This window comes from Tympanuchus pallidicinctus, unplaced genomic scaffold (assembly GCF_026119805.1).
Source record: "Tympanuchus pallidicinctus isolate F22 unplaced genomic scaffold, pur_lepc_1.0 scaffold1, whole genome shotgun sequence".
NCBI classification, from domain to species: domain Eukaryota; kingdom Metazoa; phylum Chordata; class Aves; order Galliformes; family Phasianidae; genus Tympanuchus; species Tympanuchus pallidicinctus.
Window position 1 is genome coordinate 91,661,294 of NW_026294618.1, and position 26,864 is coordinate 91,688,157.

A 26,864-nucleotide genomic window follows, 5' to 3' on the forward strand; every position below is an offset into this window, starting at 1 on the left:
ACGTTCAAAGAAGTCCATGAATGTAAAACTTGAACAACACAAGGATGGTGCAGTAGGTGGCACAGTGGGCCCACGTTCTGGGATTTCAACAGCGCTCTGTGCAGAAGTACCTCTTAGCAAGGTAGGAAAAAAAAAAGGGAAGAAAAAACTAGGAATAATAAAAATCTAATGAAGGCCATTACAGCTTTACTGCCAGAGTACAAGCAGCCATTAAACTTGCCATGTAGGTGTTACACAGTCTTACAGTACAAGTAATAAGCTTCAGGTTTAAGATGAAGGACAAGATAGGTAGAACATCACTAACGCATAAAATAATACAAGTAGGAGCTCGTGGTGTGAGGGGTAGTAGTCCTTTCCATGAAAGACAGTTCACAGGAGGAAAAAAAGCAACTTCAAAAATGGCATCTCACACTCTACAGCCATTAATTCACAATTAGTTAAATACAAAGCTCTACTTGTGTATTTAACAAAAACACTTCAAAGTTGACATTTCCTATAACTGGAGTTAATACAGACACGTACAAGCTGGAGAGGAGTCAAGGTAAGCAGCTGAAACAATGGGTTTGAAACGTTAAGTGAGAACATTCAATTTGAATAGCGGGTAATTACATACATGTGAGCAATATGTAAGAGTCAGGATCTTCCCAACACCAAGCTTTGTGATGCTTAATGTCTCTTCCCTTCCTCACCCAGTGAGTTAAGACAAAGCCGGAAGGAATCATCCTCTGGGAGCACCAGGAGGCCGTGCTGTCAGTCACAGGCAATCACATATAACTTACTTCAGTGCTTTCACTGGGCATTGAATGGCGCCAGAAGAAGCAAGAGGATGGCAGGGACAGAGCCAGAGCTGGGGCCTGCAGCGTGAGACTCGAAGGCTTGGCACTCTCATTTCCTAATCAGAAAGAGACCTGAGCCAGCCAAGGAGAGTTGGCAATTAACCCAGCTATTGCCCTAACCCAGATTTATTTGCAGCCATAGAAGCTAACTAATGCCTCTGCTCTATCCTTTAGCAGAATTTGAAGGATTTAAAAAAGAAAAGAAAACTTAGGCATCCTCCTTTTGTGTGGTATTTAGAATGCTTCATTCAGAGGTATTCTGCAACTCACAGGGAGATCTTTTCCAGGGCTTGATATCCAGATGTTATCACGGCGTAACACCACTGGGGCATTGTGAAGACCCGTAAACAGGAAAATTCAATTGCACTTTTTCTTCCTTTAAGAGAAAAACAACCACCTCCAACTACTGGTAGTACTTGAAGAAGCGCTGCTGGCTTTTGTAATAATAGCCGATCAGTTACTCAGTGAGAAGTTAGGAAAATTTATCCCTACCTAAGCCAGAATGGAAGGAAGGTGAGGAAAAAAGAAATCAGCACATTCAAAAATAGCTTCTTATCCTCATAATATGTTGAAGAGCTGTCTACACAGACAAGGAAAAGTAACATCCTGTCCCTGTAAAGCATACCACAACATCTCGGGGCTACAGGACAGAGAAAAAGAACTGGTGAGACACCTGCATCCAGACTGCCTGAAATAAACCTCGTGTTTGGCACCAGCTGGGGAGCTGGGTCTTCTGTTAGCATAGCAGAGTAGTTAGGCACTAGTTAGGTACGTAAGAAGTATATCAAACATTAAAGTATTGTATTAAATATATGAAAGATTTGACTGGGGCCTACTTCTGTCCATTTATTAGGTCAAAAGGTGAATGCAAGTGTGTCATAATAAGCCAATGTCCTGCAGCTTAATCACACACTGCATCAAAAAATATAGAAAATAAATGATAATCCTATCTACTTACATAAAAAGGTGATTTTTGGAGTAAGTTTCCAGACTCGCACAGCATATGCAGAAAACTGCATACAATCAGTTTCCATAAGAACAGCAGTTTCTTGTAAAAGGGGGGGAGTGGGGTTCCAACCCGCTAGCCAGATCTACTTCAACAAAAGCTCTGGAAAATTGACTGTTGAACACTGAGGGGCCCATCCTGCTACCTCTGGAACGGAGAAATACCCACTGCTGTGAGGATGAAGCCTCGAAGAAAGCCTTTCTCCTTCCCCACCCATCTTCACAAATCATTCTGTGACAAGATATAGAAAAATCGGCTCTAGGGAATAACTGCGATTTAAAGGACTGCGATACGTAGTGCGTCCAAAACTTGGGAAGAGTGGATCAGGCAAGGCTAAGAACTAGGATTCAGCTGTTCAAATCATAGCTCAGTTTTCTCATCTGCAGTCGTCCTCTTCCTGGCCCAAGCAAAGCACACCAGCCGGCCGAGGAGCTCTTCTGCGGCCACCTCACTTGACCCATCCTCCTCCCACTCACCTCACCGTCACTTCCAGCAGCTCAAGCTCTTCCCTCCCCACCTTCTCTCTCTCCTGCTCTCCTGCCACCCAGCCTGCTACCCAGGACTCTGAAATGCAGATGAGAGGAACTACAATAGCACAGCAAGTGTAAACAGGTTAGTAGGCCTGCCACATCTTTATTGCTACAGGTCTGGCAAAAGGGCAGTCTCCGACCTATGGTGGAGTTTGAGGCAAAAGGATAATAATGGTTAAGATAAAGGTGACGAACAGCAAAACTGGGAAAAGCAGTCAAAAATATTTCAGGGCTCTCAGAAAAACCTGCATCTGGAAGGTACTGAAAAACTTTGCACTTGGGTGGTAGGTTTGCCTCTGACCCTGAAGTAGTGCTGTGCAGTATGTGATGGTCCCGTTTGACCTACTGGCATGAGTACAGTCATTTTCCTGCCCTTCGAAGCCTAAGGCTACTACACACAGCTACCATGACTTGTGGTTCAGTTCACAGAAGTCTCACAAATAGGGTCATTCCTTGTGCAATGTTTGATGGAGGTGAAGGTAAAGTGGTTTCTTGGTCAACAGTTGCAATTTCTTCCTTTTAAAGTCAGTGGGCTTTTTGTACCTGTAACCACAAGAAAGTGAGTTAATGCAAGTGCTAACAGCCATGAGGAAGGTGAAAGCATGCCAGAAAGCTTGTCCTGTCCAGATCCATTACCATAATCTTTTAAATATAACAGATAAGATTGACTGGAACAACAACAAAAAAAAAAAAAAATGGATTTACAGAAAGAAACTCAAGAAAGCACCCCAGCTAGCACAGATTCACTTCAGCACTCTTCCTACAGAAGAGCAGAGAACTGCAAGGCTCACTTTCTTCCTGAAAGAAAACCTCAAAATCCCTCGCTCAGTGGACTTTCACCTACACAACAGCATTAAAACTCACACCATAAGCACTGCAGAGTAACAGCCTGATCTATCCAAAGTAGACAAACAAACAAGGAGCACTACTAATCACCTAACAAAGCTTTGAAATGCTCATAAAAATATTTCAAATCAGTCTCAGATTATTAATATATATATATATATATATATTTTTACAGAAGTCCTGCACCAGGAGATCATGGGAGTTCACACTCATTTTTTAAATACAGCTGATCTCACATTCAAGCTGATGGCAAAACAAAAGCCTTCCCTGCAGATCTTGCTAACTTCACATAAAATTCAGTTACAAACACCAGCATTTCCACTAGAAATAGTCTCGTTTTTGAGAAAGGTCTCTAGCCATTTTATTTGTCTAAAGGCTGTTATCTTCCCTTCTTTATTAAAATTAGAATATTCCTTATGTAACTCAGTGCAATGAGTTAATAAAACCTTCCATGATACAACAATCTACACATTGGAACTGAAGCATAGCTCATTTCCTCTGTAATCATCAATAACTTACAGTTCTATAACAATTGCCCCAGGTTTAATTTCATCCATCTCCATGAAAGCAAAGCACTTGGTGCTAGTAAACCTTTTCTTAGGCTTGTAGTGTTTGAATTCAAAGAAAATAGCTGCACCTAGAGTGGAAAATCGTAGAAATGTTAGCAATTATGGCCAATACTTATCAGAAAACTTATCTGCCATTAAGATGCTCTGTGCACATTGGATGGAGTCATCTCCAGCATTTCAAAGAGACACCGTGTTCTTACAGTGCTCATCACACTCACAGGAGTTTGCATTCCACACTCCATGATTCATACCCAGGGATCTGTCCAAACACAATACCCCTCGTAGCAGAGCAGGCTGCTGCATTTTGTTTGGTTTCATTCATTCCTCCCCTGCCTTCAAATCATCACAATGACCCATTGGAAAACAACACAATGCAAAGGTGTTGTTTGTTTGTTTTTTTTAATCTTCATCTGGAACTTCAGCCCTGCCACAGCTCGGGCTCAGCCTGTTTATTAGATCAGGAGCAACTCAGTGTCTATGTTTTCCAAGCTCCCCAACCCCACTTCTGCTTTCTGCTACTACATACCTTTTGTTAGCTTTTCAACATGTTTCTGAATCTCGATGTCCACATTAAAATGGACATACGTGTCCTCTTTCCTCAAAGCCACAGGAGTATCTTGTACAGGAGTCAGGTCTATTCCATTCAAATCTGTGACAAAGAAACAGAATGAGAATGGGAGAGGCACTGCCTGCAGTCCCTGCTTTGCTGCCCACATGCAGCATGTTCATCTCTGCTGGATCTTCAGACGGCCGTGGGCTGGACTCCAGCTGCCAGCACCAGCCACCACAGACAACATTTCTCACAAAGCTTCTGCTCCCAAAACATTTGAGAAACAAAGAATGAATTCGCAATCAGCAGAGCAGGTGATAGGCTCCTCCCACACACACTTTCTGACTTTATTCTACATCACAACCTCTCAGCTTGCAAGCAGAGCACCATGTTAACACAAAGCCTTGCTGGAAATGTGAGCCTAGAAATATGCAGTCTTTCTCAGTTCCAGAAAGGAAGTGAAAGCTAGCTCTGAAGGCAAGCAAGTTTTAACAATATGCAATAATTTAAGAAAGACAAACACTGAGGGAAAGGAACAACAAATCTTTGCTTTACAAATTCTTTTCCAGGATTTGATGTGAGAACCCTGTTAGTGCTGGTGTTTTCCTGTTGGCCAGCAGAAACTCAGCAGGAAAGAATGAAGTCTGATTAAACCACATCCATCCACTAGCCACACCAATGAAGGTGCCCATCCCTCCGCTTTCTGGCATTCTGGAGGCAAAGAAAGATCCAAAATGACTAGAGAAATGCATGTTTGGGAATAGTTACATAAGCTAAAAATAATGCTGCAATGCTGTAAACACAAGTACTGCATGTTTTCAAGACTTGCCTTCCTTGTCGGTCATGTTTTAACTTCACTACTGAAAAACCATCAGACAAAGCAGGGTCAGATGAAGCTTTCTGCCTGTATGTTCTGATAAGTAACATTTGAGAACATCCTGGGACTCGACTGACGTTCAGTACTGTGCCCCTTGTGCCTGCCAAAGAACTCAGCCAGGAGATGAAGCAGCCTGATCATACATCTAATAAGTACTTCAGCACTGCCTTTGGAATCTAATAGTGCATCTAAAGGACAAGCACAAAGTCACCACCACAGCTGAGCAGAGGCTTTTGTCTGATAAAGGGAAATCATTTGCTTCCAGTGATTGTAAAGACAAGCAGAAGTCAAACAGGGTGAGTTAAAGATAAGCAATTCTGACTATAGTGGATTCCTGCTAACAGATGGGGAAGGGGCAGATGCTCCCACTGTGAGCATCATGAGACTCTGAATACCAAAAATCTCACTCTCAAGCACAAGCCATCAACCATGTTGTCATATGAAACTGCTTATCTGCAGCTGACAGAGGCATTGATTCCTTCAGATTCACAAAAACTCTCCATGAAGGGGCAGTAAGCCCACCAGACCAGCTGAAATATTTTAGTGCCAAGACTAAATGTATTTTATATTTTGTTTCACTTTCAACCACTCCTTCCCAACTTCGTATCCATTCATCTAAAATCTCAAACCTTGGTAAGAAGATCTTTGTTTTACAGAATTAATTGGTTTAATGACAGGGCACGACAGCCACTGAACTGTGGTTTGCTGTCTCCAGGAAGCCCAGAGACCAGTAAGTGTTGGGGAAAACAAGGAATCCAAGCACTTGCACTTAAAAGTCAGCCACAAAAGCTGAAACAGATAAGAGCAGCCTGCCAAGTCGCTGTTTCTCGGGGCAGCGCCCCTCAGTGCAGCGATCTGCCTCCCACTATCTCCTACATACAGATTTTCCCCACCCCTGACTCAGCCTTAACACCACAACAAATACACGTAAGAACAAACGCTGCTCCCTGCAGACAGAAAATAAAAATAAAAATCCACACTGCTTTCAGGAAATGCACACTTCCTCCAAACTGGGAACAAGGAGCCAGGAACAGAAATCATTACCCTTTACACTGACTGTGATGTAAGGATCAATGCACTGCCCAGCATCTTTCAGACCAATTTTCTCTATGTTGATGGTGAGTAATGTCATCCCGGGTTCAGATGGCAATCTGGGTAATAAAGTACCTGAAAAGAGTAAAGCACACTGTTAACCCTTTGAGTCACCTTATAACAGAGGCCACGCGCATCCCACCACCTCTCATGGAAGAGAATGCTCTCCAATGGGAGCTCCAAACCCACAGATCTTAACCCAAGAGCACACAGCACTACAGGAATGCACGCACAGCCACGCACAATTTGACAGATTTCTAAGTCCACACCAAGAGATCCAGGGTTGCTTCAAGTCAAATGAATTCATAAAAAAAACACGGATGTCCTAAGAACAGAGAAGAGCTTTGTTTAAAGCATTCTTTCTTGCTCTCATGCAGAGTAACTCATGCATGGAATTCCATTTATATAGTTTGTAAGGATTAAATTTGGGAAGCTGGATTCAATCTGCAGCTGCAGGAAGTTCAGACACTTAATCAGGAGCACCCACCCCACTGAACATGACTTGGCTTCATGCTGAACACTTAAGCTGGGAAAACAAGGAAGAAAATGGCATTGTTGCAAATCCTGCTGGATGCAAGGGAACCAGAAGAGAGATTCTTAACTTTCTGAGTTCTATGGGTCTGTACCTATATATCAAAGCATTAAAGAAGGAGTTCCTAGCACTGCATCAAGAAAGTTCAGAACCAGGTAATTCTTGTCCACAGTGTGTGGCCACAATGTAGGTAAATCCCTGTAGAGTGAAGGAAGACAACACATCTGACAGGAAACCCAAACTGTCCGAACTTGGTAGCATCTGTGAGATTCCATAACCAATAACAGGGTAGGTTTCTTCATGCTGATTTTAAAGAGAATTGACAGGCTTCAAGTCTGTCTCTAGTATTAGATGAATAAGCACGAAGACAGAAAATGCTTAGAGTCATGAGCAAGTTTAAATTAAAGTTCTGGTTTTCTAATTAAAAAGAAATGTTATTCCAAGGCTTGAGATCTAAATAAAGTAATAATTTCCTTTGGCAAGTTCCAGCTGGGTTTTCCTTCATCCCTTTTTTCCTTTGATCCACTTGAAGAGTTGGAAAACTGAGGCGTTGTTGTTATATTGGAGGGACTAGCTTTAAAAGAGGGGCAGTGTGTTCTGCTGCAGAGCTACAGCGAGATTTCACAGGCATTCCCACACCCAGTCCTTCTTTCAAGGCAAGGAACAGCAAGGCCTGAATTCACATCTCTGTGACAGCACATCTGTACCTTCCTGTCTTGGCAGAGCCATGTCCCAGACATACAGTACACCTGACAAGGGATCGTGGCAGTATCCGACTCACACTTCTGAAGTAAGGGGATGGGCTTCTGATCGTAACATGAAGAATGCTTAAATTGAATTTATTAGAGAGCATCCATCAAGAAGCACACACACTCTAGTTCATCTTGCTGCTACCTCCTGGAGAGATGTTTGAAACCACTTTTTATTTCAATATAGAGGAATGTAGATCAAAACCTTTCCTCTCTTGGACACAAAACTCTGGTCTGCCATCTTTCAGTTGCCTCCTAAAAGCAGTACGCCTTGCCAAGAGCTAAGAACAACTGTAGCTTGGTTTTCCCCATCCCTCTCTAAATGACAGTATAACCAGCACACAAAAATCACCTATGAGATCTATCAGACTCCAGTACTTAGTATAAACATTCTGGCTTTAGAAATGCTTTTCTGCTCTTGAAAAATGCTTTCCAGAATGTACAAAGTCATGGAGTTACAACGAACAGGAAAGTTGGGCTCACTTCCAGTGGGTAGGAAGATAGTAGACAGATGGTCCCTAAGGAGCAGGGTTTCACTACTGCCTCAGCAGAAGGACTAGTCACACCAGGCATTGGCTAAAGCAGCTGGCCATCCTGTCCCATACAAGCCACAATCATCCAGGCAGCTCTTTTGCTGCAGTCACTTCACATCGGGGCCATTACCTGACAGTAGCTTAAGGGATAACATTACTAGGGCTGGCCATTGCAGTGCTATAGTTTGGGCCCATGATCCTTTCTCAGCCTCATACTTTTCATGGCTTTTCATGGGAAAACATCAACTGCTTCCAACACAACTGAAAGCAGTCATTCTCAGAACTGAAGGAGAGCACCCACAAATGTGTTCTTAGTGTTCTCCCACAGCTATGTGTCAGATATACAGAAGTGAAGCAACCTGAAGGCTCGCTGACACCAGGACAGGGGTGCCCAGTCTCTCCAGCCCCAGTTCCCAATTCAGAGAGAAGACAACAGGTCTCCTGCAGGGTTCACAACAGAAACAGGTCACAGAAGGATCTACTGCCAACACAGCAGTCTAGTAAAGGCAGTATAACCAGGAGAAAGGCAGATAGGAAACCTTTGCTGTTAAGTGGCTGCAAGTCACTGGTCAGATCATCTTCACACAATTGTAACTATGTATATACTGTTAATGCAAGATTTCCCCTTCAAATGTGCATTCTGCAAAAGAAAATCTACCTACTCCTACATATGGCTACACTGCAAGTCAGCATATCTTTAGCAGCACATTAAGACTTCTAGAGAGCTATATGCAACACCAAATAGGACTTTCTCTTTTTCTGGCCCTGAAGGGAAATGAAGATTAACACACTGACACCTAGTAATGTGATCTTTACCCTTCAGATTGTACTTTGAGCTTTGAAATTAAGAGCCAAATGACAAACATCACAGTTACAGGACCATGATCAGAGAAATAACAGTAATGTACCTTCATTGACTCCTGGGTTAGATGAATGGTGCAATGTGGTAACGATGAAGCCATGCATGTAGAAGACAAGACAGTTAGACAATACAATTATGCACGATGGATTAAAGGCATACTGAAGCAGAGTGCAACACAGTCACAGAATCAAAGAATCATAGTGGTTGGAAGGGACCTTGGAGATCATCTGGTCCTACCCTGCAGCTAAAGCAGGTTCCTTATGGCAGGTTGCAAGTATCTTTGGAGGAGACAGCCCCTCTGAGAAGCCTGATCCAGGGCTCTGTCACTCTCAAACTAGAGAAGTTTTTTGTCGTGTTTGTATGGAACTTCTGGTGTTCCAGTTTATGCCCATTGCCCCTTGATCTGTCATTGGGCACCAGCACCAAACAGAGCCTGGCCCTATCCATTTGACTCCTACCCATTAGATATTTAGAAGCTCTTCTACAATGCCCACTCAGTCTCTTCTCCTCCAGGTTGAACAGCCCCAGGTCTTTCAGCCTTTCCTCATGCAGGAGATGCTCCAGGCCCTCATCAAGTTTGTGGCTCTCTGCTGGACTCTCTCTAGAAGTCCCTGTCTTTCTTGAACTGAGAAGCCCAGAAATGGACATGAAATACTCTTAATTCAACATGGAAAGTACACTGAAGAAGCTCACCTCAAAAGGCTGCAAACTGCATTTGCTTAAGCCTCTCTGCCCACAGAGAGAGCTACCAATTCACATCCAAAGGTAAGAAACACCACACAAATTCAACGGGAAAACAAGATCTGTGTTCCAATCATACTGAACCATCTTAGAGGTTCAGATCAAAATAGGTTTAACTTCACGCAGAAGTTTCCAGAAAGTCAGATAGACCATGAAGTAGATGACAGTAGAAAATGTAAATAAGAGGAGGAGGTGTGAGCAACTTCTCTAAAAGCACCGTTTTACAAAGAAGTAATTCTGTAAGAAAGTACAGACCCCACAGCTCTCTTGTTTCTGAATTATTCTTAGAGAATAATCTAGCTGTAAACACAACCTTCTTACCCTCATCTTAGATTCTTTCTTAAATACATGAACAGTCTCTCTGTCCATCGTCAGCAGACAGCTCCAACGGCTTGCACAGAGAACTACAACAACAGTTATGGCCTCATTGGTTTGCCAGCACACCAAGAGTTACTCACTCCAAATGTCTCTCACTTCTTTCCCCAGCTTAAACCTTGAATAAACAGTGTGCTGAAAGGTATAAACAAAATAAACCCAGAAGTATCCCTCTTCCTTAAACTTGACATTTATCTAGTTACATGGAGACGTCAAAGAACACTCAGGAAAATCTAGAACTGAGTAGACTTACACAATCCAAAAGAAATTTGAGATCGATGTGCACCATACACACATACCCAGAGGAAGCTTAAATGAATCTTCTGATAGATGTTGTACTTAGAACAGATAGAATGTACCTTAATAAACAGATTTATCCTAGTGGATAGCAAAGATCAACAGCAGCTAATTATTACTCATACAACTACTGTTGCCGAAATACTGAAATTACTCAGGTCTTTCAGACATAATTCCAGTTCTAGTTCCCCTATTTGTTATCACCTTCTTGAAATAGGAAGTTTTCCAGTCTGCTCCAAAACTAGAAACTTGTTTCTTCTTCAAAGAAACTACATCAAGAAGGAAAGAAAAAAAAACCTCAAAGCCCTCTGTTGGAACATTTTATTCCTTTATTGCTAACCTCCCAAAATTGAGGTTGGAGGAACACCTCTAAAATCTGCAGGTATATCCATTCCAGCCAAAGCTACCCCTCTTCTCCTTGAGCTTGGCTTTAGTTCAAGCTATTGTCTTACTAGACAATACAATGGAGGACTAACCAGCAATAGCTTCTCACATCTCTAGCAAGATGTGATACTCCTTGAAGGAGCAAATGCTGCCGCAGGTCACATCTGAACGTGTTCAGAATGCTTCACATAATATCATTAAGAAAATACATGGAATGACATTATTGAGTTTGAAGAAAGAGCAAATTAACTGAGGTAGACAGCACCATCTTGCAGATTACGGGTACAACTGTTTTGCAACAGGAAACAGTTTGCTGAGAAAAAAAGTCCACTGAACACCCTCATGGTTTTCCAGTACAACACTAGAGTTTCCAATACAGCTTGCTGCTCTTCATCCAAACTTTTAAAATCAAGATGGAGAAAAGGGCTTCTCTGAGACAGAATTTACACACAGGTGATGGAAAGGTGGTATTCCTACCTGGAACTCTAGCAGGAAAAGAGTCTGGAGACCCTGCTCCAGCTCCTCCTTCCTCATCATCCTCCTCAAACTCCAAGTGCTCCTCTTCTCCTGGTGCTAATATCTTCCTGTAAGTACAAAAAAAGATGACTGTGACCAAAGATCATTCATCCTCTGATTTTCAACTCGCACAGCAGCATCTGAGTATAAAAGCAGGAGCAACATTTTTCAGTGCCATTTCACTTTTCTGATCAACTACTACTGTAGAAAGCCTCCTATTACATATAGCAGAGTCAAAAACTAGGAGATCTACAGAGATGTAGGATCTACCAACTACTGATTTTACTAACATTGTACTTTAATTTTAGTGGTAACTGGAAAGCTAGATTTCAAAACTTTTTCTCACCTGCTTACCCAATGCAAGGCAGCAAGTGGGCTGTTCTAAGAAATTCTCATGTCTCAGATGCACACCATACAGTGATGCAGTTCTCTTCTTACCTGAGTGGGACAGGTTGAACATCAAAGGGGAACTCCTTATTGTAAGTGAGGATATTCTTTAAGACTGCAAAGAAGGAAAAATAAAAATAAAAAGCACAGTAAGAATCCATACCTGTAATGAAGCATCTAACATGTTTTATAGTGATTATAGTGAAAAAAATAAGGAAAAAAACCTGCCACACTCACACCTTAAACATGAATAAAGGCATAAACATGATGAAATGCATATCACTACAACTTTCAGATCTGAAACTGTGACTGCAGAACTTCATCACCACATATTTATATAGGTGGGGGTGATAAACACAGCAACAATTAAAAGCATCATAAGGAATAGTGACAAGCCCCCGGGGTAATGGTACCTTAACTACTAAGGGTAGATATTTCCAGAAACATATAAACAAGCATTTCATGATGGCTAAAAGACCTAAAAAGAGAAGAAAGCTTTCAGAAGTGGGGAATGAAGAACCCAGGCTGGGCAGCCTTCCAGCACAGCTGAGGTTGAGGAATAGAATCCTCTTACCCTCGGAGAGATGCATCATAGAAAGCAAAACTGCCCCTAACAGAAAAACCTCAATGAAGTAGAATCTCACAGTGATCACGTGCACATTAAACAGAAGCAAAAAAACTGCAGTTGTTCTCCTCCCTTCTTCCAAAGTTTGGTATGCATGAGATTCCTCCCTCTTCCCAGTAATATCGGTTTCTCCTCCGCGTGAATGAAGATCCCCTAAGAAAAAAGCCTTCTTGCAAATAATCTCAGTTATCACTAGAGGGCATGAAGTACTACAGTGATACCAGCACTGTGAGAAAGACGTGAACAGCTTTACAGCATCTGAAACCTTGACACAGCCTGAATGCAGAGTTAAGGATACACATTTCTGCCACATCAGCTGCATCTCCACAAGTACAGGTTGGTATCAGCCCTGCTTATGACAGTTTATTCCTGGCAGTGTTAGCAACAAAAATGAAACGCAGAATGCTAAAATCAGAACTGTTTCTAGAAACATCACCCAAAATCTTCCACAGCAGAGCAGTTTTTAAACCAAGTTTTTAAAATGCATTCAATTCTGTCTAATCATCAACAGTAAATAATTTCACAGTTATAATATCAGATTGATTGACCCCACTCCATCAGGTAACTCTCACACCTCAGGAGGTCACCAAACCCACCCACCAAAACTCACTGGTTTTCAGCTAGAACATTTCCTGATCCACTTCATCTCATCTATGCACAAATGCCAGCACACGCACACAGCCCACCCACTTCTACAATGCATTATAACACTGGTATAAACTCTCACAGGGAAAGTATTTCCACATTTCAGTGAGCAATGATTTCACACAGTATAGACTCAAAACCACCATCTGTATGCACGGACCCTCCTGCAGCATTATCCCAGCACAAGAGATTCAGTGACAAATCCTATAAACAAACAAAACCAGTGAAGTTCCTCAGTGTGAAATGCAAGCATAACAAGTAAAAGGAGTGGGAAATTGACAGCACAGGGGAGGGAAAAAAAAGCCTGAATCTTAGGGCTCTGGTTATTTACAACAACATTCAAAATTTCCCATCCATTTCCACAGCTTCAGGTGCAAAAAGAATTAAATAGCTGTTAAATTTTCTTAACAGCTATTTTCATTTCACCCTAGCATCACTTGGCCTAACAAAGGAAATGCTTATTTGCATCGCCTGTCCATTTTTATTTTTTATTATTTTTTTTTTTTTAGCCTTTCCTAGTGGGAAATAAGAGAAAATTGACAACAGACAAATTATACCACATCATTGTGTATTTTATGAAATTGCCAGTGTTGGCCTGATTAATATTTACCCTATTCAAGATACACTCAAAAACCACAACAAAGACACAATTCAGATAGAAAGAGACCAGAACAATCTGAATCAGGCAGCAACATCGAGAACATCAATGTTCAATTGTTGCTGCAGAAGCACTCATTCTCCTCCAAGGAAAATAACTCAGTGTCTTTGAAGACTGATGGTCACACACTCACCCCTCAGCTTCAATACAGTAATTTGTATGAAGTGTGGGTTGAATGGGCTTCATGCTGCTGAACAGTGTTTTGACAGCTAGAAATCAATTCTCAGAGGAAGGGCAAAATAAGCAACAACAGTGCAATTGAAATTTGGGCTTTTCAGAAAAGCAGGCATCTAAAAGGAACCTTCAGTGTTCACTTCCTTTGATTTATAGAACAGAGTGATCAATTAAAACACAGCTCCTCTCTGGTCGTTACCTAATGGAGCCTAAGGTCTGCAATCACTAAACTACCACAGCACTTTATATACTTTGTAAATAGACAGCAGGAGTATTTGTATGAAATAAATCCAAGCCAGAGGATGCAGAGGCCACACATGCAGCACCCAGAGCAAGACAGACCTAATAGTTTTAACACAGAGTTAAAGCCTTTCCTGAGTGTATGGACTTCACAGACCTAGCAGTCCTGTAACGCAGCTCCATTAAAAGCACTTGGATGCTCTATTTTGGTACTGACATTAGGAACCCCAGTTCCACATCCTGCTTCCCCACAACCTTTTCTGTAGGATGCTGTGCTAGTTACTTAGAGAGCCATAATGCAGAGAAATTCAACTACTCATAAAGTGGTAACAACACTGCCTGCCCATCAGTTATCCCCAATATCTCCCTAAAGATACATGCGTGGAAAGAGCAAAATAAATCCTTCCCCCCTCCCTCATCATGAAAACAGATCTTCCACACCTCCTGTTCCCTAAGAGTAACAGAAATGTTAGCACTGATGATGATATTGCTTAGATATGGAAGCTCTGATCAGAAAGATGCTTTGAGAATAAGTCAGCCAGTGTAACCAAAAGGAATATGCAGCAGATAAGCAGGTAATTCCTACATGAAAAACAGAGGGTTTTTTTTCTGGATAGACCTATCAAAAACTGACCCAGGATCAGCTGGGAAAAAACAACAGCACACAGAACCATTCAAAAACTGACTCACGTCCTTCACTTCTACTCGTAACTTTGTTAGCCTCACAACATCACTGTGGCTAAGTGGTGAGTGATTGGCTACCATCAGCACAAGTTAAACATTTTCAGAAGAAAAACACATTCAATACTACAGGCAGGAAGCACTGGAATTGTGTTCAAATAAGTTATATGCAGGTAAATTTTCCAACTGAATATATACTGCACTGCTGATAGCTTAAGTCACTATTCTGTGCAAAGTCAGCAGTATCCAAAGCATTATTTGAGAATAAAAAGCTTAATGCATCATCTGAAATGTTATAGGGCTACTACACTGCAGTCTGATGCATGGACTCAGATGTGAATGATCCAAATCATTTATTACAAGTTCTCACATCACTTAGATATTTTCACAAGCTTTCTTTTTCTAGCTTTGCCATCCACCCACCCCTACAACTTTCCCATCCACCTTTACACGTCAACAGAGCATTCTACAAAACACTCTTCAACCATTCATGCAGGCTCTTATCCCATCAGAGCTGTGAGACGTTCTTTCTCCTTCTAGAGGTGTCCTTGGTTCTCATGCTTATCTTGCTCCACAGCTGCTGCTCTGAACAGCTTTTCTTGTATTCCCACAGTACACTTTGAAATTACCCACATTACATTCCTCAGTACATATCAACTTTTGTCTACGTGGTAACAGATATTTGGAAGAACTAGTAGTTAATAGTACTGGCAAACCACACTGTGATCAGTAAGTATTCGTGTTGCTGTTATATTTTTCACTGCAATTATGAATGTCACTTAAAATACAAAGATATTACTTACTTGGTTCCAACTTCTTCAGATCCTCAAGCTTAAATTCATCCTGTGATTGAGTGGACTAGGAAATAAAGAAAGAATTAATCTTGGATGCATCTTCCCCCTCAAAGCTAATACATTTCAAAGTAAGCATGCAAGCTGTTCCCTCTGTTCAAGCACACTGCTACTTCAAAGCTATGCCTTAAAACAAACAAGAAACTCCACAAATCTCCTTGACGGGAGGCTAGGTTCATAGATGAGGCAGAAAGTATGTCTCTTATCATTTATTGACAGAAAATGTACCCACCATAAGATAAAGACATTTCAAGTACCTCATTGAGCTTTCATTCCCATCACAAACAGGTACATTAGGACAGAGAGACTTGTTTCCATTCTCCCCCAGCCAAGTCATACCGAAGCGAGATCACCTCTAAAACTACAAAGCAACGCTCCCAAAGGAGCCCACACAGCTCAAGACATACTTGGAGCATTATAACACTGGCAGAAACAGAATGGGCTTGACTAAACAACTCAGCTGATCTAAGAGCTCGCCACAGGGATTCTCATCTCCTTCTCCAACTCTGATGATACAGCTTCCTCATCTAGCCTGTAGCACATCTGCTTCTCTCACTAAGCCTACTGACTTACTAACTCAGAGAGCTTTTTTATTCTTTATTCCAAGTTAGTTCACAGTTTGGCAAGCTGAACCAGCGACTTCTGAGATAACTGGCAAAGTTAGTGTAAGAAAAGTGCAAGTAAGGGGATTGACATTGGACATCCCCTTTTAGGTAGAGGATCAGGTCTTAACTACTGTGCCACTGCACTCATGGTATCTGCTAAGATTGCCCATCATTTCAACATTTCCTTAAGGCCTAATTACTGTCTTGGTTTTCTCGCTCAAGTGTCAGTAGGGACCTGAGAAGACCGCAGGACAGTAAAGCTGCTATAACCACACGGTCTGGAGAAGAGGTGAGGACCGTACTCATTAACTGCTCTATTCTCTGCTAAGAAATCATGACAAAACTGCACATGTGAAACACTCTCTGTGTGTAGGTGAGAAGTTGTAGTACCCTCTCACTGAGTTCTGAAATTCTGGAATTACTGCTGAAGAACCAACAGCAAGGAAGACTATTCTTGCAAGACATCCTCCCTTCAGTTCAGCAGCCTATCACATTTCTGTATCTTCTGTTCTGGAAAGTGATTTGATCTATGAAACCATCCTACAAAGGAACAAACCTGCCCTTATCACAAAAATCACTGTGACTCATAACAAATGCAATGCTGTTCAAACAGTCCAGGTAGGATCAAAACAGAAAGACAGGAGAGCTAATCAAATAATTCTGACTGCTGCCTAGCATCTAGACTCAAACCTGCTCAAACCTCACTCTCATTCTCAGCTCCAGAATGCCACAATGACTGAATTTTCAATTGAAAATTGAAAGCTCTCAGAGAGCTGAAGGCAGCACAACGGCACTGTTGCACTATTTACACCATCATGAAGCATTCAGAAGTGCTGTTATTAGTAACTTGATGCAAAAATTCCCTGTCACCACTCTTGATTGGGAAAGAGTTAATCAAATAACTCAAATTACCTAACTTACCTCTTCATCCCTCCCTACCTGCACTCTTTTTACTCAAGACACAATCCTCCTTGCACTCCATTATGATCTATGAAGTAGGCAGCTCAGTGCAAGGGTGACTCTAAGGGTCCCTTTACTCTCACGCACAGATTAGGCAGACAAGCTCTGTGGGTTGCAATTGAGGCGAGCAACCAGAGATACAAAACCTGAAGCCAAATTCCAGTAAAAATCATAATATATTCACATACAAGCAACGTATACATACTCATATATAAGCTCTTAGGGAGCTGCCTGGGGCATCACATTGACAACCTGGAAAGTCCAAGCATTCAAGGAGCTGTTCATTCTGCTTCCAGAAGTTTTGGCTTTGTCTGAAGACAGCATTAGGGTTGCCTACCACCAAGTATGAAATCACATGGGAAAGAGAACTGTACCTGTAAAGCTGCACTTCTCAGTTCCAAGCATGTTGCAATTTTAGCTATGGTTTTCTGAAAATAAAAGCGTAAATAAGTATTGAAACTGCATCAATCCATGTTTTTATTTATATTAAAAAACATGTGAATAATAGTTACAAAGACTTCAGATCTATTCCTCAGTATCAGATCATCCAGCATCAAAAGCTCTTCAATACACAAGCAAGATTTTCTCAAAGTGTAATAGATGAAAATGAAACATCTGCCATTTAGCTTTTCTTCCACAGCTTATCAGCACAGATGGGGGTCATTCACTTAGCAGAAACTGTCATAATGCCTACCGCATCATAAACTGTTTATAAACTCAACTATTCTGAAGTGATAGGAGAGAGCCAAAAAAAAAAAAAGAAATCCAAACAAACCAACATTTGCACCTTCTGAGAACGAGCAGTTTGCTGCAATTTGCCCCTTTAAGGAGCCATGCTTACAGTTGCTTTAGCTTACAAGTCTCAACAGACCGAGTCAGCCCTCCTCAGACATCAATGCCTAGAACATCAGCACAGAAGAACTGTGGTCCATCCTCTTCTGAGGGTTTTGAAGGGAGATGAGGTACAAAGGTGGATTACTTTTTTTTTTTTTTTTTACTATAACCTCTGCAACTCGCTAACTCAATTAAAGTCTGAGAGAAGTGTGAAACAGATTTTATTTGATTCAAACCTGCCAGATGCCTAAAATATCCCCAAGCAAAACTGCTAAGTAATTTGCCATTCTGATTTTAAAACATAGAAGGGAAGGGCTTCAAAACAGCCCACTGCTAACAGTGGTACTTTTTAGGATAGTGCTACTAAAGCTTTTATACCTCTCAAAATAAGAAGCTGGGGAAGCAGTTGCAGCTGTTTCTATTACAACCAGCTGAAAAACATCAAGAGGGATTCAGAATTGTGTAGGATGTCAAGTGGATGTATCTGTGTGGTTTATTCTTATTGCTTTTGACCATCATGTGTTGGTTAATTAACCAAAACGTTTCAGTGCAAAAAAACTCAAATTTTACCCGCTCAGTTCTCAGCTCTCTTGGACATGCAGCACACGCAGCAGTACCTTGCTGTCCTGTATTATAATTCCCAAACTCAACAGTACATTTGCACACAACATGGCAGAATCAAAATATTATCATTTCTATGAAGATCCGTGTCACAATCTTGGTTCAATCAACAAACTTCTATATTATTAAATTATGTTACTTAACAGAGATTCACAGCTGCTTCTCCAGCATAGACTGGGGAGAGACATTTCTGAATTGTAAAGGAACACACGCAATCCCAGGTAAATTTTAACACATTCAGTCCCACATTCAGGTTCTACAGATGTACATACAGTCAGACTGGGTGGGAGGAGATCAGGTAGTGCTACTGAAGCAGATTCTGCTCCCTGGGGAAAGAACACACTACAGCTACTGCATAACATACGGAATTCCTTTTTATAAGAGAACATCTGGAAAGATATGTTTGCATGGGCAGAATCTCAAAGAAGAGAAAGGTGTGAAATAAAGGATAAAAGAGAGGAATGCACAGATTCCCCAAGGAAAGGAAATCTCTGAGCAAAGAGCATGCCAGTTCCACGTTAGATCAAACATCCTTCAACTGCACCAGAAAAACAGCTACAAGTGTGTTTGCAGGGTGCCAGCTCATGGTCTCCACTATGGAATCAAAACTTGTAAATGGGTTTTCACGTGGCTCTTCTCACTGTCTCGTGCACAGAGCATGAAGCTCACACCATAAATCAGGTCTCAAGAAACACGGCTCATCTCCCGTCTCCTACGTTAACTCACTGAGAAGCTCAGCAACACCACCGCTCCCAATCCTGCAGATACTTCACTCTGTATTCCTAACATTGCCTGAATTGGAGATCTCGTGACAGGACAAACAGCTATAAAATGCATGCCCTCTGGCACCTGGGGGCTGAAGGGCAATAGAGCCCCTAGGAACAGATTAATTGAAGAGAGTTTGGGATTCTTAAAATAGTAAAGAATAGGTTTTATATGGAATCTATTGAAATATGGCAAGCTCCCAGCAGGCATTATTCATAACTATTTTTTTAAGGGACCACACCCAACCCAAAAGTTAAAAATGCAGCTAAACACTGCTATCATTTTCAGCTGCAGCTATCCCATGCAAAGACTCATTTTTGCAGCAGGGAAAACATTCTGCATCTCATTAAAAAGACTGAAATCATTATTAATTTTGCTTGTTTAAAGTCTTGAAGATTCAGTTTTATGTAAACTAGCGATTAGAAAGGGAATAAAGTCAGTTGATCTCGTAGTCAAGGTTTCTTTGGTGCAGTTGTGTGAGTAATGACTGTGCTAACTGTAAAGCAGTCAAAGATGTTTGCATAAATACAGAGCCAGAGCAGAGTTTGGCTTTAAAGAGAAGCCTAGGCTGTTAGGAGACCACTAGTTTAATGAATCATGCTATGACTGTGCAACAGTGCTCTTACTGCAGCAAATTAGCACTGTGCAAAAAGCATGATTTTCCAAAACTGCAGTAAAAAAGGCACATGAGAAACAACAACTGAGGTCAGCAGAGGGTTTTAAAGGTCAAATTTACTGCGTAGAGAACTGAGCCATAGCTGGAGAAAAACTGACAGTTACAGCCAAACCCAACTGGATCAACTCAGCAAAACGTAGCGGTTGATCATAAATGAAGACAGAATTTTAGAGAACGAAGGTAAAAGATTACAGCAGAAAGCAGATGTTAAGAGTGAGGTCAGCCCACCAGACAATAGCTGATAATATCCAACATTCACAGCTTCTAAGTGACAAAACTGCTGCACAGCCTCCTTAAGGCTGTTACAGAGCAATTAGATTTAAACTTTTGAGTTTGCAACAAAACTCATAATCATGAATGAGGATTCCAGCACCATCAGTTTTGCAAGACAAGACAGAGCCTTTTCTAAGTACTGAAACTCCAGAATGGCATGTAGAAGTAGATGGAAGACAGAAAACCCAGGGAACTGCAAATTATGGAGACTGGTTTTTCCTATCAAATGAAGATGCATGAAATCCTTCAAAACACGCTCCAGATCTCTAGCAAAAAGGAAGATGTGTGAATACTGAAATATCTGAGTTCTTATCTAAATGTATATCTTTATTAGAAGGTAAATGATAACTGCTCACACTACATCTATGTGAAACAAATTGGTAGTATCTATGAAGTGCTGCTAGATTACAGGATTGCACAGTTATAATAGCAAGTGACACACCATCAATTATATGATGTGGCCACGTCTGGAGAGTAACAGTACCTGTGATGCATGAAATAAACCCAAAAATGTTAAGTTTATACATACAGACAGGGCCAAGAATTTTAACTTAGCAGTGTCTCTTCCTTGTAGTTGCAAAGCCAGGAGTTCCAGTAGTTCTTCCGTGGTACAGAGGAATCACTGCTGAAATCCATCTACTCTACATGGTATGTCAAGTAAAAAACAGTGACAATCTCACTGTAATTCTTAGTACTACTTATGGTCCTTTAGAAAACAGCTAGGTGGAAATCCAGGCAAAGACTGGAACAAGGGCAGACTGAGCAACTGGAAATCATCATTAGTTTCACAAGCTTGCCTTCTCCAGACAGCGAAATTCTATGCACAGCCTGGCCCATGACATCACATATGTAAACTGAAGAAAACAAATATCAATTCAGATAAACAAATAGTACATAGCAAATAGTAACTAGAAAAGACAAGAAATTAGGGAATGAGTAACTTTCCAGACCTGAGATCAAAGAGCAGGGCCAGTGCCTTGACAGGAACTTATTTCAGTAAGACCAGCTGGTCAACTGTGGACATTTTTGAGAGGTAGAAAGAGAGAAGACATACTCCTAGTTAACTAAATTGACTGAAAACCCAGAATTGTGCTTAACTCTATTCCTATATGCTGATGAACAATAGTAGAGATGATAGTAATTTGTCATGATCACTGAATTATAATTGCCAAGCTTCTGCAGAAATAGGGAACACCAGAGGAGTAAACAGCTGTCAGACTAAAAGATCTTAGCAGCACCGAAGCTTAAATTCTGTAGAAAGTGACAGGACTATCATTTTTGCTGTGACTAGCATGATTTGTGAGAAATGGGGCTAAGAGGATGTTCCCTTAGTATATGAATGCAGTTGCAACTGAGGTCAGTTATCATGACTTGCTGAACCTCCCAGGCCTTTCCTCATGTCTGACCTCACTTACTTCCCCCATCAGGACAGAAGTACTTTCCCCAAAACTCAGGAAACATCTGTAAGCAAAACCCTATGTCATTATGGTTCTTATGCTCTCAGGAGATGGTGCCTCTAAAGTGGCACTAACAGCTTCTCTTTGCTAAAATAACCACTGTATAATGAAAGAATATTAGGATGTTATAATCACAAAATAAACAAGAGAGTTTAGGCAAAGTAGACTATGATAACAAAAGAGAATAAATGGAAGGCTCACCCCTATCCTGGGCTCACTCACAAAACACCAGTGGAGGCAATCTCCAGATGAGATCCTTCCCTGCTGCCAGCCAGCTCTTAAATAGGTCTAGGAGGGCTGGGGCCTGGCTCCACCCCTTCCTGCAGCACAGGAGAATTGCCTTCAGCTGTGCTCCTCTGGCTGACTCATGGCTCGCCTCAGGTGATCAATCAGAGGTTCAGGCTGTGACTCAGCAGTTCCCATACAAACCATATTTTCCAAAAGTCTCCACAGAGGAGAAACATGCAGTAAAGATGATAATAGCTGAGAAATATGGACAAAGATTTTAGAAAGGGATAGAGAGCAAAAGCAATGAATGAGTGAACATCTGCCCAATGTTCACGAGGATCCTCCAGTTCAGGAAAGGTGGCCCCAACCCTCCTCCAAGATTCTGACTCAGCTTAAGACTATTACGAGCCTTACCCTGTTCTTCACAGAAGGGCAATAGAAAAGGGAAGGCCACTTCTTGGCTCTTTTTGATGGTATACGTCAAGAAAACATTTACAGACCACTGTCAGACTGCACATAAAGGTGTATTTCCTAGTGATAAATGATCAAGTTCATCTCCAATTTCTGTAGCCAGAGCTTGTTTTCAGGAGTGACATTAACAAACACAGACCCCATCACTCTAGCACCCTTTTAGCATACATGGGATTCTAGGCTAGGAAATGTCACTGCTCAGGCAATGCTGCTGCTCAAACAAGGGATCTCATGATTTACAACCTGGAAATACATATTTTCTCTAATATAGTATTCCTACGAAAAATGTGGCTTTATGCAAGGTACTAAAGATTGGCAAGGCCTCATATCCCAGATTTCCTTGTATTCTGCTGAAGTTACTTGCATGTTGGACCTCAACTAGCACATTCCTCCTAAAACCTGTCATAGAATGACAACTATGTGATACTGAGACAAAAACCAGCCTTTTCAGCTGAGAGAAGGGGAGAAAGAGTAGACAGCTCAATATTTTGAAAGATTACAAATAAATAACATTGAGACTAGTCAGGAGTATGCAGCTAGGATCCTTCCCAGTCAGGCATTACACGTTAGGCTAAGATCCTCCACACACACCCTCGACATCTACAGCTCAAGACATTTTGTATTCAGTCTTCATAACATAAATCCTGTTAATTTTGTATAAGCAAGTTATCAAAAGGTCACCAGAAAAAAAGAAAACACAACACCCAGATTATGAGAGACACTGACCAGCATGTGAGACATTAGACATTCAACATTACACAGCGGAGCATCTGTCACATCTAATGACAGTAGCAGTTTCAGCCACACTGGGCTCTGCTTCTGTTATTGCATATTAAGAGTGGAAAACAGGTATCATAAAGCTCAGGTCTGCCAGACACAAAAACAACATCTGTGAGGCAAGTTCCTTGACTACACCAACAGCAACGCTTACCTTTTGATCTTCTGTAAATTCTGAGCTGTTGTGCTGAGACTGTGCTTCTTTTTGAAGATGTCTTGCTAATCTAGAGGAGAAGGGGAGAAAACTGTACAGTGAGAGGACAACACAGAAGCCCATCATCATTGTCACAACCTACAGAAAATGTGCCACAGGCTACTGCTCCAAGCAGTTTCTTTTTCACAAAGATTTCGATAGCCACAGTAGGCTACACCAAATAAAAACAAACAGAAGACAAAGTATTATGCAGGAAAAACTACTTACAGTGTGTCAAAATAGGTATGAAGGTCCTTCTAGCCAACAGCCCCTTCTATGAGCACTGACCTTTTTTCTTTCCCCATCCATTTTTTTAAATCAAACTATCATAAATTATACTGCCTGTGAAAAGGACCCACTGAGATACAAGTGCTATGTTTCTCATGGAGAATCTGATTGCCAGGAGGAGTGGGTGCAGGCAGAGCAGCAGTAGGTAGCGTGGGCAATGGCCACACGCTCTCCCAATGAGGGAGATGGGGACATTGTGGCTGAGCCTCTCAGGGTGCTGCAGTTCCTATTTGGGCCTGTCAGCATCATACGCAGAGCTGCAGCTCCACTCATTACCACCACAGAGACCAGTGTCAAGGGGTTTGGGAAGTAACAGCAAGCAAACAGCTCACGAAAGCGAAAGGAAGCTAGAGGGAATCTATGGGAAGAGTTACAGTTTCCTTCTAGGGAGGAAGGAGAAAATTAAACAAGCCAGACCGTGCAATTGGAAACTGCAATTGTTGCCATTCTCTGTGAATATATACATACATTTAGTGGCACTGGAGAGAGGGGTTGAGGGAAAAACCTAAGACAACAACAGCACTGTGGACATCTCAACACACTCCCACTGGGAATCTCTTTGTAATGTTGTGCTCTTAAAGAAATTCGGCTTCTTGCCACGGGTGTACAGGCACTAACCTGCTTTTTTCTGAGGGAGTGAAAATAGACACAATCACAGTCAAAGCCTGTGAAAGGAATAAACTGCAGAGCTCAAATGTTCCTTTGCTCCTCCTGAAATAAGCGCTATTAAAAAGACACAAGGATTGCAGCCACTGTAGCTATCTGCTATAAGCAGCAAAGAACCAGCAGAATGGGATAATGACACAGATTAGTTACAACATCCTCCCTTGGAATGGAAGAAAATGGTGGCAGAGAAAAGTCAGAAAGCACAGGCACTTGAACCTGAACATACGGTCACCCCTTCCTCAGTGGTACAGCACAAGTGATACAGAAAGCTATGTACATACATCACTTGGGCATTTAAAAAACAATTTCAGAAAACAAGTAATCATAGCAGCAACACACCACCCACAACAGACAACATCTTAGCAATAACACCTCTGTGAGCATCAGCAACAATGATCTTTGCATTTGTTGCTAATACAAAACCACCAACAAAAAGCACTCTAATTCAAATAAGTGCCTCTGGTGTCCCACCCGATGCTTGCGCAAGGTAGGACCAGGCCAAGTCCTACAGGTGGTGGGAGGTACTGCTGGTGGCTGGTACTGCTGGTGGCTGAGGCTTGCACACGAGCATGCACCTGAATGAGCAAGGGTCAATCTCGGCACCAAACTTCCAGGAGCAACGCAAAGACCTGAGCAGACTTAGGCTCCCTGGACAAGGGAGGCAAGCAGTTGTGCCAAGAGCCATTCAAGCCCTGATTTGAAATCAGCCTAGAAAAATCTTTCTCATTGTAAGCAAGCTCAACATAGTTTATCATGATTCTTCCTACACTGATCTGTACAGAGCTGGCCAATTGCTAAAAGCATCCAGCCAGCTGTACCAGCGTAATCAAATTCCCATTTAAAAAAGCAGCAAGTAGCATGAAGCCACAACGGGATGTTTCTCCAGAGCTAGAGGCTGCTATCTCACCCTACGCTTCTTAACTGTAGCCTTTATCCTAGGGATCGAAGCTGCTGTTGGTCTACCTGCTACACTGAAAAGAAGTGGATGCACAGACTGAAAAGGTTCTGCTCCTCTCCAGGAAATCCCTGTCAATCTTTGTTCTTCTTCCTCCTGGGGCCACAGAGTTCATCTGCTGACTGCTCCTCAGGAGCTCAGTGGTAAAGCTTCCAAAGGCAGCTCACAACGCTGCTACCCAGAGGAGCGTTCTTACAACTATATTATACTGCTACAAAGTTGGAATAAAGCACGGGCACCAAGATCACCTCAGTCCTTATCAGACACAACAGAAAAGGAATGAAAATCACGCCTTGGCTCTTCCCGTGGTCCAGCTGCAATCATTAAGTGAACTTACTTCTCAGCAAGGCAAGCTCTGAAGGAGAAGCCTGAGGACTTTCTGTTCTAAGGGAAATTCCTTGAAGGAAACTGACCCCTAATACTGCCAAGGGGGGTTGCAGCGTTAGGGGTCATAATGCACTCCTCATGAATGTGTATGTAAGGGCACTTATTAAAACGCCTTTCTATTGCCGTGCCAAGGCATGTAGTAACAGCTTCCCCTGAGCTGCAAGCGGCAGATAACTGAGCGCGCACCGTCCTACCCGCTAAGGGACCGTGCTGAGGAGACGAGCACCTCACCATGCAGCACCCACCCGGGAACGGCACTCAGCTGGGAGCCAAGGCAGCCGCAGCGCCAGCCCCGAGCAGCCGTAGAAGACCTCTCGGACGGTGCCCCTTAGGCTGATATTCTACCGGGGCAGAACGCTCGGGACTCCTTCCAGACGCCCACCGCAAGAACCTGAGCCTGGAGCGCTCAGCTCGCACGGATCGCGCTCAGCTCACAGCTCCCAGCCGCTCGCTCAGGTTCCCGCCGGCACTCAGCGGACTCCGCAGCGCGCGCCCACCCGCCCAGTCGGACCCCACGGTCCCCACGCTGCCCCGCGCTCTGAATCACCCGCACTCTGGGAGGCTTCGGTCCGGCGGGGCGGGTCCCGCCCGCCCCCGTTCCCCTCAGCCGGGGTCCCGCGTCCCGCCTCGCCTCGCGGGGCGGCCCCGCGTTACATAACGGCACCGGCAGCGAGGCCGGGGGGGCTGCGGCCTAGGCCCTGCAGCCACCCGCCCCGCCCCGCCCCGGACTGCCCGGCGGGGCCGTGCCGGGCTGCAGGGGAGCGCTGCGGGGAGCCGCCCGCCCTCTCGCTCCTCCGCGCCTTCCCCGGGGCCGCACTCACATCTGGTACTCGTCGATCGCCTCCACCAGCTGCCCCCAGGAGTCGAAGTCGGTGCCTTTCCTGAAGCTGGCGCCCCAGCGCTGCAGGAGGCTCCGGGCCGCCTCCGACATAGCCCCAGCACTAGGGCACCATGCTCACCCCGGGCCGGGGCACCGCGCCGGGCAGCCGCTCCCGCCAGCCCCACGCCCGCCGCCGGCCCAGCCCGGCCCAGCCCAGCCGCCGCGACAACCAAACGCGGCGGCCGCCTCCCGCCAGCGCCGCCCAGCGAGGGAGGCTGCGCCAGCCGCACCCGCCCGCGCCATCGCTACCGAGGCGGAGGCGCTACGCGCGA

General features: G+C 43.0%; 1 protein-coding gene across 2 annotated transcripts; it reads right to left on the bottom strand.

The window, feature by feature from the left end:
• Nucleotides 1-164: 164 nt before the first annotated feature.
• Nucleotides 165-26,751, bottom strand: AIDA (axin interactor, dorsalization associated). Of its 2 annotated transcripts, XM_052701087.1 has the most exons (11): nucleotides 26,534-26,751; nucleotides 23,378-23,447; nucleotides 17,496-17,549; nucleotides 15,509-15,563; nucleotides 11,734-11,797; nucleotides 11,257-11,363; nucleotides 9,029-9,040; nucleotides 6,259-6,381; nucleotides 4,314-4,436; nucleotides 3,738-3,855; nucleotides 165-2,915 (listed from the first exon to the last, which is right to left on the bottom strand). In XM_052701087.1, the coding sequence occupies exons 1-11, from the start codon at nucleotides 26,641-26,643 to the stop codon at nucleotides 2,819-2,821; spliced, it is 933 nt and encodes a 310-aa protein (XP_052557047.1). In that variant the 5' UTR covers nucleotides 26,644-26,751; the 3' UTR covers nucleotides 165-2,818. The 2 variants fall into 2 exon arrangements, with proteins under 2 accessions (XP_052557047.1, XP_052557056.1); XM_052701096.1 differs by lacking the exon at nucleotides 9,029-9,040 and having other exon boundaries at nucleotides 26,534-26,750.
• Between the last annotated feature and the right edge of the window lie 113 nt (nucleotides 26,752-26,864).

Excerpts from the sequence above, each read along its gene's own strand:
- AIDA (XM_052701087.1), bottom strand. The coding sequence starts at position 26,643 with ATGTCGGAGGCGGCCCGGAGCCTCCTGCAGCGCTGGGGCGCCAGCTTC. Across the intron at positions 11,798-15,508 it reads TCTGAAGAAGTTGGAACCAA|TCTTAAAGAATATCCTCACT; the intron begins GTAAGTAATATC and ends CCTTCTTTGCAG. Across the intron at positions 11,364-11,733 it reads GTTCAACCTGTCCCACTCAG|GAAGATATTAGCACCAGGAG; the intron begins GTAAGAAGAGAA and ends TTGTACTTACAG.